Source organism: Lichenostomus cassidix, chromosome Z (genome assembly GCF_008360975.1).
Source record: "Lichenostomus cassidix isolate B80296 chromosome Z, HeHo_3.0, whole genome shotgun sequence".
Lineage (NCBI taxonomy): Eukaryota > Metazoa > Chordata > Aves > Passeriformes > Meliphagidae > Lichenostomus > Lichenostomus cassidix.
In genome coordinates this window covers 19,561,601-19,574,266 of record NC_139511.1, presented here as the reverse complement: position 1 = coordinate 19,574,266, position 12,666 = coordinate 19,561,601, and the positions used below count along the sequence as shown (strand labels likewise).

At 39.3% G+C, this 12,666-nt stretch overlaps 1 protein-coding gene and 1 long non-coding RNA gene across 8 annotated transcripts in view; one reads left to right on the top strand and one right to left on the bottom strand.

Annotated features, from left to right (window-relative positions):
• PRR16 (proline rich 16) overlaps nucleotides 1-12,666 on the bottom strand; it is a 141,236-nt gene that overhangs the window by 33,803 nt on the left and 94,767 nt on the right. For 2 of the 7 annotated variants that reach the window (XM_085042292.1, XM_085042291.1), the window contains exons 2-3: nucleotides 10,864-11,620; nucleotides 6,058-6,099 (exon numbers count right to left, since the gene is read on the bottom strand). In XM_085042292.1, the coding sequence (XP_084898418.1) occupies nucleotides 10,865-11,620 (756 nt within the window). In that variant the 3' untranslated portion in view covers nucleotides 6,058-6,099; nucleotide 10,864. Of the gene's footprint in view, nucleotides 1-1,097; nucleotides 1,356-2,681; nucleotides 2,961-6,057; nucleotides 6,100-10,728; nucleotides 11,621-12,666 lie in introns of those variants that run through there. The other 5 variants (XR_014846744.1, XM_085042288.1, XM_085042290.1 and 2 more) reach the window with 4 other exon arrangements.
• LOC146424478 (uncharacterized) lies at nucleotides 11,161-11,760 on the top strand. Its single transcript, XR_014846745.1, has 3 exons — nucleotides 11,161-11,272; nucleotides 11,357-11,435; nucleotides 11,582-11,760. It is a non-coding gene; the product is annotated as an uncharacterized LOC146424478 (long non-coding RNA).

The window sequence follows — 12,666 nt, the reverse complement described above, 5'->3', positions numbered from 1 at the left end:
AAAATGTAAATAGACACATTTTAAGACCTCTAACAAGAATAATTCAATGTCAGCTGCTGGCTTTCAGATGGAGACACTTCTTATTTTTCTAAGATGATTTTCTCATCTCTTCTGGCCATGAAGAAATTATATCCTTTTCATGCAAATAAATAATAATTTACTCAACATATTGTACCAAAAGATTGTGTTAATTAGAACAATGTGTTGTATTATCATAAAATGAGGATTATTTCAGTATTTACAGCTCTTTTCCATGTTTTGGCAAAACCCAATTTAAATTGTTTTCAAATAGAGCAGCTGGTCTCCAAGCAGAATCCAACAACAAGTCTGCAAGTCAGACATGATCTTAAAATACTACTCTTGTATTTAAAAATCACGTCATGACCAGAAAAAAAATCATCAGTCTCTAAAGTATTCAGGATCACATTGAGTTGTTTGTACCAATTTCAAATATGTAAGTTACAAATTATGTATTAGGTGTATTTCCTCACTTCTTCAGGAGGTGTGATTACTGCAAGTTTTAAAGACATCTATCACAGAGTGATATACTTTATCAGTAATGTCTTATGAATGAGCTTACATAATTATTTTAAATACATTTATAACAAATAATAAATCTGAATTTATTATTTTGTATTATGAGAATGAATGCACCACAAAAATCTGGCCCACTGGCTTACACAGGCTTTCCTGCAGAGACTCATAACTAGTGTTGTAAATCAGTCACTAGGTTAGTGAAGGTACATACATGAAACATTCTACAAAAGCCATTGGAAGAGTCTTAAAATTTCTTTTTGTAAACCTTGAAATCTTTTTTTCAAAACTCATGGGAGCCCTCAATATTTATCAAACGAGTCTCTTTTTTTGGCCTGTTCAGCAATTAATGTTATGATATATGTTTATCAAAATTCCACTGAATTTATTGTTCTGTTGATTGTTACTTTCCTTTTTTTGTATGTCAGTTTTTCACTAAGTAGTATTTCAATTGTCAGAGTTTTTCAGAAGGTGAAAATGTGAGCATTACTAATGTATTTTAAAATGGTAAAACATGTTGTACTATATATCACACAGAAAATTTTTTCTCTCTTTCTTCTTCCCCAATTGGTTGTTAGTAGGCTGGTTTTTGTGGGTTTTTGTTTTGCTTTGATTTTTTTTGAAAGAACACAAAATGGAAGACTAAAAAGAGAAAAGAAGAATTAAAATACACAGCTTCTATGTCATACTTGCTAGGACAAATATAAAAAAATCCCCCAACAAGTCCTTAGCAAAAAAAGAAGCTTGACTACTATCTTATTAATACAAATGAGACTGGTCTTTTTCCTGTTGCTAAAAATCCATTTGTGTTTTATTTGTATCTGCAAGGAATATGACTGAGAAAATAAGCATCCATCAGAAACTCTTCTTTACGTATTCCTTACTTTACGGGTATTATAACAACTTAATGCAGAAACATATTATAAATGTCTTAGAAGTAGGATGCTAGATTACCTTAATTCTTAAGAAAATATCTATTTTATTAGAAGGATTAATTAAATCACATCATAACACAACCCAAAATCTTGTTTTGATTATATTTTGTCCTTAGTTATTTTGGTTAAGCCCAACAACCTATTTGAAACATATCTACGCATGTATACAGGAAAACATTTCTCCTGTATTCTTTTCATGCGTTGTAGAAACAAGTCAAGGGAAAACCCCACATCTCTGTAACATGGCTGATTCTTTTTCCACTCTCCTCTTTCATAGTCTGACTGACTGACTGACCAATTTTGGGGATAAACATTTTTTTCAGACAGCCTGGGCCACTCAAATGGTTTACTACTGCACTGCAAAAGAATGTTTGCAGTCAACTAATTGTAGGGATGACACAGGAATGATTAGCAAAGGTGGTTTAGGATGGTTTACCCAGAAACAGTGCAGGATTAAATGTACAGAGTCATATCAGCACTGGAATCTGAAGAGAGTTTGTCTCTGGATGCATCTACTGACTGATCCTGAGGGACAATACTTGCATAGCTGACAAGCATTTTGGCTGCCAAAGGATTTGTCATTACTGTTCATCTAGAGTATGTTGTTCTGCTGTAGGTTTTCCACATAGATATAGAAAGATGGTTTGTTCTGAAATCATAATTCTAAGCAGTGGAGAATCACTTCCATATATATTCATAAAAGCCATCCAACACGTTAATTTCAGGTCACCATATAAGTAGAAGAAATTCATTAACACTCTGAACAATTTGTACTGAGTTGTGCCTGTCTATAAAAAATGAAGTTTGACATTTTAATTTTTTCATTGCTTCTGGCATGCTTAACTGATTCTTTTCATCTCTCTCCTCTGTCAAATACAAAACTGCACCTGCTGGCTACATCAGAAAAGCGTATTTTTCATCTGTCTTTTAATAAAAGGTGTATCAGTTCTTTTAATGGCTAACAGTGAGCATTAGAGTAAATTACTTTGCCATCCTGCTTATGAATGTAGCATTTTCCTCAGACTTAGTGTGTCTCCTTTTCAGAGAAATTCAATATTAATTCAAAGACCTCATATTGTGGGTTACTGACTACTTTTCCAAGTAAGTTCTTCCCACTGTGAAGAATTTTAATCTTATTTTCAGTCTGACTTTATTAACTCAGACAATGATACTTTTTTTTTATTATATTAATGGGTCATCTGCCGTCAGAAACATATTTCCACAGAATTAATTAATAAGCATCCCTCTAAACATTTAATTAGTTAAGTTAAAGCAAATAATATCCAGAAAATTTTGAAATTATCAAATTAATTTTATTTTTCCTGAATTTGTAATATGCACTCTCTTTTTCTGAAGATCAGTTTTAAGGAAAAGATATTCTTCAGTAAGAGCTCACTAGATCTTGGCATTCTTAGACACTACTTGTGGGGGGCTGACTGTGGCTGGCTGCCAGGTGCCCATGAAAGTTGTTCTATCACTCCCTCTCCACAGCTGGACAGAGGAGAGAAAATATAACAAAAGACTCATGAGTTGAATTACAGAAAGGAAGAGACTCCTCACCAATTACCCTCACAGGAAATACTGACTGGATTTGGAGAAATTAATTTATTACCAATCAAATAAGAGTAGGAAAATAACAATCTTAAATCACCTTCTTCCACCCCTCCCTTCTTCCTGGGTTCAACTTCACTTCTGATTTCTCTACCTCCTTCCTGTCAGTGGTGCAGCAGGAGAGTGAAAGGAGGTTGTGGTCAGTTCCTCACATGTTGTTTCTGCTGCTCCCTCCTCGTGCTCTTACCCTGCTCCATCCCAGGGTCCCTCCCACGACCCACAGTCCTCCATGTACTTCTCAGAGCCCCATCCAAACAGACTTTGAGTTCTTCTAGGGATGGAGAATCTACAATCTCTCCAGGAAACCTGTTCCAGTGTTTCAACAACCTAACCATAACTAATTTCTTCCTTATATCTTGTCTGAATCTACATTAGTTTAAAATCATTACTCCCAGTCTTATCACTACAGACCCTAATATAAAGTCTGTCCCTATATTTCTTATAAGGCCCCTTTAAATATTGAAAGGCCACAATAAGGTCTCACTGAAGCCTTCTCTTCTCCAAGCTAAACAACCCAAAATCTATCAGCCTTTCCCTGCAGGAGAGGTGTTCCTCTCCCCTGCTCAGTTTTCCCTGGACCTGCTCCAGTAGGTCCATGCCTTTTTTGTACTGAGGACTCCAGAGGCAGATGCGATACTCCAGGTGGGGTCTCACGACAGAGGGACATGTTCCATGTCTCTCCAGGCACAGAGGTGAGGCTGACGGGTTGGTAGTTCTCAGGCTTCACCTTTCTACCCTTAAGATGGGTTGGTTCAATGTTTCCCTTTCTTCCTGTCACCTGGGACTTCCCCTGACTAACATGACTTTTTGAGTGTTATGGAAAGTGGCTTGGCAATTACATCAGCCAATTTCCTCAGGATTCTGGGATGCATCTCATCGGGTCCCAGAGACTTATGTACATTCAGGTTCTTTGGGTGCTCATGGACCTGATCCCCATTCACAGTGGGAGGGACTTTGTTTCCCCAGTCCCCATCCTGCTGAGTGCTGTGGGAAGAGAGGCTGCCATTGATTGAAGTGAAAAAGTGTAGTGCCTCAGCCTTTTCCTTGTTTGCTGTCACCAGTTTGCCAGTCTGTGTTCGTCAGGGCCATACACCTTCTTTGACGTTCCCCTTCTGTCTGATAAACCTGCTGAAGCCCTTCTTATATTCTCTGCATCCCTTGCCAAGTTCACCTCCCTCTGTGCCTTGGTCTTCCTGGCCCCATCCCTATGCAACCAGCTAATGTCTTCCTAAAATCTTCCCAGAATTCCTGACCCTGCTTCCATTTTCTGTGAATTTTTCTTTCTTTCTTTCCCTTCATTTGATCAGCAGGTTTTGATTCATCCATGCCCACCTCTTGCATCCCTGTCTGGATTTCCTAAATGTGGGGAATGAAGGCTCCTGTACTCCATGGATTGATCTGCCACTCCTGTTCTGCTCCCTTGTCTCACAATGGCCTATTGAGTAACTTCTCAAAGAGCTGAAATTTTGCGCTCCTACAAGTCAAGGTGCTGACTTCACTCTTCTCCTGACCCATAATTGGTCCCCTCCCAACCCGCCTCATCTTCACAGGTGTCCTTATACAACTGATATGAGGCCCTGGAATCTGGGGACCAGGGAAATGAGAATTGGGATAAAGGCTCTTCTGGGATGGAGGGGTTGCCTGGGGCAGGGCAGCCTACCCCACACCATGACTTCCTCAATTAAATAAAAAAGAAGGGTAGTAGTCATTGGTGACTCCCTTTTGAGAGGAATGGAGGGTCCAATGTGCTGACCAGACCCAACCCACAGGGAGATGTGTTGTCTCCCTGAGGCCCATCTAAGAGACATCACCAAGGAACTTCCCAGGCTGGTATGGCCCACTGATTGTTAGTCCCCCTTGGCTTTTCAGGTAGGCAGCAATAAAATCCCATCAGGAAGGTAGCAGAGTCAAGAAGGGCCTTGGGACAACTGGCCAAGGGATGTGGAGTACAAGTCATGTTCTCTCTGTCTTGCCAGTTGCAGGGAATGATGGGGTAAGAAATAGGAAAAATCATGCAGAATACTATCTGGCTTAGAGACTGATGTGACCAGCAGAATTTTTGGGGGTTTTGACCACAGGTCAATTTATACAACACCAAGCCTATTGGCAACAAATAGGGAAAAGGATCTTAGCTCAGGAGTTACCAGGATTTGTTGAGAGAATTTTAAACTCAATTTGACAGGGTACAGGGATATAGACAATATAATTTTTAGCTCCAGTCTACAACCATCACTATTTGCAAAAAAGGAAAACCAAAATACTCTGTAGGCGTTAGAGATTTATACAAAGACATACTATAAAAAGGTTCTGATTTTCACATGCTAATTTATCCAAGAAGGACATTGACATATATTAGTAACTTTGATGAAAATCAGTGTTGAACTGGAAAGGAAACAAACACTTCTATGAGAAATTCTCTCACTGACTGGCTTTTTTCTTGCATCAGTATGATTCAAGATTAAGTTTACAGTAAGAATTCTATGTAAAGGAAAACAAGCTTTCAGATTGATGTTGTTATCATCATGTAAGCACCACTGAGGAATACACTTAAACACATCTGTTTAAAGCTCTTTTTTCATAATTTGCCTATTATTTTTCCTTCTTATGTAATTTTTTTCCATTATTGCTTGAAAGATAGCATAATAAGTTAGTCAAAACATCAGACAACCAACATCCAGGGACAGATCTCATACCAGAAAATTCTTATAAAAACATAATTTCTTTTTATGAATATAATTTACAACCAACAATGAGGTAGGTTTTGCTAAGTTCCTTAAAGAATCCCAGTATACACATTCAATATTTCAGGAATTAAAGAAAAAACCTCTTCTCTTGAGGAGATGATGCAGCAATTCCTGGAGCTTTGCTCTTTGTCTGTCCCAAGCAAGGCAGCAGAACGATTCTGGTCATACTCATTCATCAAAGCACTGCTGTTGGTTGGCTAATGGGTACAATTTATGTTTTACTTTTTTCTCACCTGTCTGTATAAACCATTTCATGCGACAAAAGACACACAGTCCTGCAATAACAAACACAGTCACTCAAAACATGAAGCTCTAGCTCACCTTCATCATACCGGCATGAGACACCCTCATTTTTATAACCTGACAGGAGAATGAATACCTCAAAAGTAAGAAAACTCTGATCCAAAATTTTCGAAGATTCAACATTGCAAAAGACTAGGCACCTTAAATACAGCCATGATCCCACCTGCTTCACCACTGAAACAATACAGCCCAGCTGATCAACACAGTGCAGGTGTAGTTTCTTAACCAAACCCTCCCACCATGTGGTAAGGAGAACACTGCCATACATGAAAAGGTGTGGAGACACAGAGAGCAGGAGCAGACTTGCCCAGGTTGACTCAAGCATGGGTCTCTCTACTGCAGCAGGACACGTGGTCAGGTCATTTATCCCAGCAGCTCCAGCCTCAGCTAACAGGAGAGCTCTTTGACTAGCCTGAGTTAGAGACATGTCAAATCATACAGGAACAGAAATTAAAGTTAGCTGGCTCGTGCTTCCCAGAGCTATCCCAAGATGGATTACTACAGATACTTTGCCAAAATTAAGACTGATGGAGAACGTTGCTCCCTTGGAGTATTCAGCACCCACCCTAAAACAGGCCACTGAGATAAAATCCCTACTTTTTCCCAACTGAAAACCATCAGCATGTAACTACTACCAAAGATGAGGCTGTACTGCAGTTTTCATGCACTGCTCTGCAGGACACTGAGCCAGTAGCACCAGTGCTGCTGCTGCTACAATTATGGTCTGTGCTTACACATACAGGAATTTTAGGCCACAGCATGTAAATATTGCATGAGATAGACTACGAATTTCCCTACAAAATACAGTGTGATTATTTAACAGGTGCCATATATTTTTCAGACTGAGTATTCCAGATATTGTGCTTAGCATGGTTTACCATAGACATTTATTCTACCACATGCCTTTGTGCATACCTTACTTGCAAGACCTTACTGCACCTGTGAGCATTATGCTTTCAATATTACTAGTGTGAGCAGTGGACAGGTATTTTGCTTCTATACACACACATCCAGCCCCTGAAAAAGTGTGGCTCACAGCATATATACAAATGGGGTATGAGAAATGCTGCCTCTGAAAAAATATGTGCCCTGTGCTCATGCCCACTTTGAGACCACATCAGAAAGTGATGCAGCAACCATGGCATGATTTTATATCCACATGTGAAATTACTGTTTGCAGCATCACTGAAAGGAAAGCTGTAATGAGAACATGGAAAGAAAGGGATCTGAGCAGAGATCCATACAAATCTCTCTTGTAATTAAAGAATTCATGCTGCTGTCTGCTTCAAAACCAATAAGCAAGTTATCTGAAGAAAGCTAATAAAAGAGCTGTAGTGTACTTCATTTATTTTACGTCACATTTTAAATAAAATATTGATCTAATAATAAAAGCACTGATGAAGATTTGGTATTTTTTCTTGTTTTTAAGAAAAATGGACGATGTGATGAAAGGTGTAACAACTCCAGAAGACGAGAGAAGAAAAACAGTGACTTTTACTAGGTGATAGAAAGATACATGATCTTTTTGAAGATCCCTATCTATGTCCTTCAATATTGCTGTAATTGGATTTTACTCTCCTAGTTTTCCTTTCTTACAATGCATTCATGTGTTAGCATTTATTAATGAATGCCATTATTACAAATTAAGCAATTTTCGTTGCTTATTTTAATTGTGCCAAGCTTGTCCCCTTCTTTAAATTGATAAAAGCCATCTTCTCCTATTTGCATTTGAGAAGTCTAGATCTGGACAGTTCAAATATAAAATACCTTAGGGGAATCAAAACGAGACAGCAGACGGAAATGATAGCAAACATTGAATTAAAGCTTTGAGTACTGTTACTGGAGTTTCATTTTTTTCAGATATTAATATCTCTGCAAAGCACTAAATATAATGTCAGGAACATGACATTTACATTACAAAGTCAGAGAACTCCTGTCCAGTTCGGGTTAATTTATTGGGTTTTCCTCAGTGAGGTGTTGTAGGTGTTCAAAAATGCCTCACAGAGCTTACATTCCAATATAAATGTATGAAATAGTGCTGGCTGAATAGAGTATTGCATCTGCTGTTATGCCATTTCTATAAGCAGTTTCCAGACAGTGTTGCAAAATTTGAAGTTAATTGTTTTCCATGTTTTGCAAGTTTACTCATTTTAACCTTAATTTTATTCTGTCATGTTATTAATGTGAAATTATTACACTGATAAAAATACCTTACAATAGGACACAGGCCAGAGACATTCTCATTAAAACATAATTGATTCAACATTTGTACTACAATTTAATAGAGCCCTTGGAACACGTTGTACCAAAGAAAGCCTGAGTTATCACACTTTGCAGAAAAACAATGTTTTTCTATCACATTTTGAAACTGCATTTCTGGCCAAAGATAGCACTGCATTTGAAAAGGTGCATCTTTTCATGGCACAGCCACATCATATGAAGATATTCAGGAGGTGTGGGGAAAGAGACAAGAAAGCATTTCTGAAGGAGAAGACAAAGTATGAGATGGAAGATATTGGGTACCAAAACTGAACATTAACTGTTGAAACTCAGATGCTGCTTAAGCTTTCCAGAGCTGAGAACTGCAACAAAACTGAGATTTACATGTGTATCAGTGCATAGCCATTGAGTACAGCATCCAGTTTGGAGGTGCTAACATGTTCATGAGACTCTGACAAGCCCAGAGGGGAAATGTTGTTCTCTGTTATCAGAGGTAAGTTCATACTGGGAAAATTAAGCCAAGTGAGATAACACATGTGCAGCAGTCCATACCCCCCTAAAATGACTCAGAGTTACCTTCTTTAACATTTTATGTGCAATATTTGATTTGCATTATCTTTTAGAATGAAAAAGATTCATTTAAGACTGAAAAAAAAATACTAAACTAGCTTGTAACAGGTATGTGATCTCTACAGTAGTGATAAAGTAAGGAGAGCAGGCATTTTCCAGGCATGCACCTATGCAATGTGGATATGTCCACACATTGTTCCTGTGATTTTAAATGTAATTCTCAGCATATAAGCAAGGGAGGTACTGTGAGGTCCCAGCACATGAGCAGAACACTTGTGCCAACACCCTCACTGGGGCAGCAAAGATCTCACAGAGATGCAGAACGAGTTACTGCCTCCTGCTGCAAGTGCCTGAACTGACTGCGCTTGGCAACAGCTCCCGTGGGATTAAGTACAGTCAAACAATGACAAATGCAAAGTGCATAGTGAAAAACACATGGGAGGCATGAGGGGAAAGCATGATTAAGAATTTAAGATGATTTCCTTTCTTTGCCTTTGATGCAGGGAATACTTCATGAAACTTTAGACCCTGAATGTGTATTTGCACCAAGTAACTTCTTTGCTTACTGCAAAGAATGGTAGTCATCTGATGGAACTTTTGTTATGCTTATTCTTATTATTGCAGTTTAAATACTATAATATGTATATAGGGAAACATACATATCTGTTTAATACTTTAGATGTAATCAGAAATTAAAATTTAAAATCTATTTTGTCTCATTTCGTCTGGTTTGCTATAAACTACCTTTTACATTTCAGCTGAAATAAGCATGCTTTTTCAATATATAGCATTTTCTGTTGGCCATTGAGATTAATCTGGCACAAGCTTTGTAAATAACAGATTTATTATCAGACTTTCTTCACTGACTGGATATTTTTTTAAACTCTAAGTCCCTGCAATTCTCTTTGTGAGAATAAAAGGATGTTCTTTCATAAAATAATTAAAAACACTGAGGACTTTTTTTCAGCTAGTAAGAATATTAATTGGGTTCACCATCAAAATGTGATAAAATGTAAAATATCTTGTTTTGCATGTTAATGCTTCATAATTGCACAGAGCTTTTCAACTTCAAAGCTCTTTACATGAATTAAGTGGATGTCCCTGAAGGCTTCAGGCAATATTTTCTTCGCCTTCAAAAAGAGATTTACACCAGACAAATCCTTTGTGAAAAACACAGGACTGGGCTTTGTTTTTTCAGCCTACTGCCATTGCACAATGAGATAAAATATCACTACCATTTTGCAGACGGAGTAACAGGGGAAACTTAATGGGACTGCTCATCTGAAAACTCTGTACTTTATGTTGGTAGTAACGCACTGCAACAGCAAGTCAGAAAGAAAATGCGACTCAGTTTTCCAGAGCCATGCCAACACACATTTCAATTATTTCTTCCCCACCAGAGACCAAGCTGCTCGAAGTCCACTGATTACATTCTACTGCACCAGCCCACATACAGTGTGCTCACTCAAGCACTGGTGAAAAGAAAAAAGCATTTGTTAGAATTCAGTCAAAGGCTGTTATCTGGTTATCCACTTTGCTTCATCAAAAGACATTTCAAAAGTCCCAAAACCCAGGAGAAATGGCTGTTCCCCTACGTCAGATAGACTGAAATCTATCACAAATCACTGCTCAGTATTTTCACATGGAACTTTCTTTCCACTGCCTTTTCAACGATGCTACCAGTAAGAAACTGCTACAGAAGTTTACAACCCATGTGTTAAAGAATGAGTATTTTTTTCAGCACCCTTTGCCATAATTGTTATTTTTGGTGAGTACAAATAAGATCAACAAGTATTCCTCTTTGTACTTACCATGTGATTTTTATGCCACTTCACTGGGCACAGAGTGTAATACATTGGGTCTTTTTATTGCTCAAGTAGAAAGTGCTCATTACCTATTTATGTTTCTATATAGGAAAAAACAAAGAGTTATTACAAGTGGCATACTTCACACTGTTGTAGTGGTTGATTTCCTCAAGATGGTCTTCTGGGGTTTTGGCGCAGTTTGCGGAGGCACAGTCGCAGGTCTCGGAGGAGGAAAGCTATTACTGGGACTTATCCCCAACCCTCCATTTTCCACAAGAAACGGAGGCAACGGAGGTGGTGGAGGCGGCAGAGGAGGGCACTGGTGCGGCAGCTTCCCCGCAACACGGGCCGGCTCGCTGTGCAAGTGCACTTCCCTGTTCTTAATGTTGTACCGAATGTCACAGTCGGGGCAGTAGCCGTGGTACTGCACCTTCTCACTGAACCGAACCCTCTCCCTCGCCCCGGGCTGAGCACACCGCTCCTTCTCGGCCCTGTGCACCAGCGGCTGCATCACCACCTTCTCCAGGTTGCTGCTGGGCACGCAGCACATGTCTCCATTGGGGATGCGCCCGGGCGCCACGGGCAGGCCCCCGTTGCGCAGCAGCGTGCCGTTGGTCTTGACGGGGTTGGCCAGGGCAGGCCTCGGCGGCTCCTCGCATTTGACGGGCGTGAGCCGCGGCGGAGGAGGAGGAGGGTTCGGCTTGCGCAGCACGGTGAGGATGGCCGAGGGGTGCGCGGGCGGCTTGATGAGGGGCGCGTTCCCCCGCACCTTCACCTTCTCCAAGCTGGAGGCTGTTGTGCTGCTGGAGCTGCTGTTCAGGGTGTCTGTTTTGGAGCTGTCTGTCATCTCATCCTCCAGCTGCAGGTCGGATGTCAGCGTGTCAATCTGGTCAACCACCTGCATGACAGCCAGAGTGAGAACGGTGAGAAAAGTTTGCCTCAGAGAAGGCACAGAAAAACAAAACCACTCTCCGCTATCAGTTTGTCCTCCCCAGAACTGAAGCATCCAATTTTTTTGACCATTATTTCTTTTTTCTTGTCAACGTAATAAAATAATCATAATAAAATGATGACAACAGCCATGATAGGGATGGCTAGTTTGCTAGCTCATCACCTGAATACAAGAGAAATACAACTTGAAACAGTCTAGAATGAAATTCCCTTTCTTTCCCTCCAGGGTTTACTTGGTAATATCATTGTAAGTGAAGTGTAATTCTTCAACATTATGCTTTGCTTTCCAGTGCATGAGGAGACAAAATTGTTCAACTTTAGCTTCAACATGACAGCTTCTGAACCCAAAACTTCTGCAGAGTATCTTTTAGCTCTGACCTTTCAAACACTCTAGATTTAAATATGCATTCTCTGTATAGGTGATATTACACACCTGGAATCCTAAGTTTGATGCACACTTTTCTGACAATTTTTAAACGTAAAAGAGACTCTGAGAAGCAAATTCTCTCTTGTATTATGTCCTCTCATGAATATTTTTCCATAAGATCTGAAATCCTCCAAAACAATCCTGAAACAGCATTTGCTGGAAGAGGAAAAGTTGCTTAGTTTCCAGTTAAAAGCATTTAAGAACTCAGACACTTTATTTGATGTTTTCGTCTACCTCCCATTATTCTGTTTTTAGATTCTACATTGATAGATCTTTTCTAGTCTTCAAGACTTCTTTTTCCACTGATTTTTTATAGGGCATGAAACCACTGGTGGCTTTACTTGGTAGAGAAAGCTTTTCATACGACAATTCAAAGCCCTTCCTGAAAACTGCCTTTCACTCAGTACCTAGTTGAACAATTGCAGTTCTAAGCTACATGTAACTACAACAGATACCACAGGAAGTAAGCACACATTTAAAAACTGATCTCTGTCATTTACAGCCTCTCAGGATGTACATAAAGTAATCAGTAACTGAAGTGTTGCTAACTTTGGTGCATGAATAAA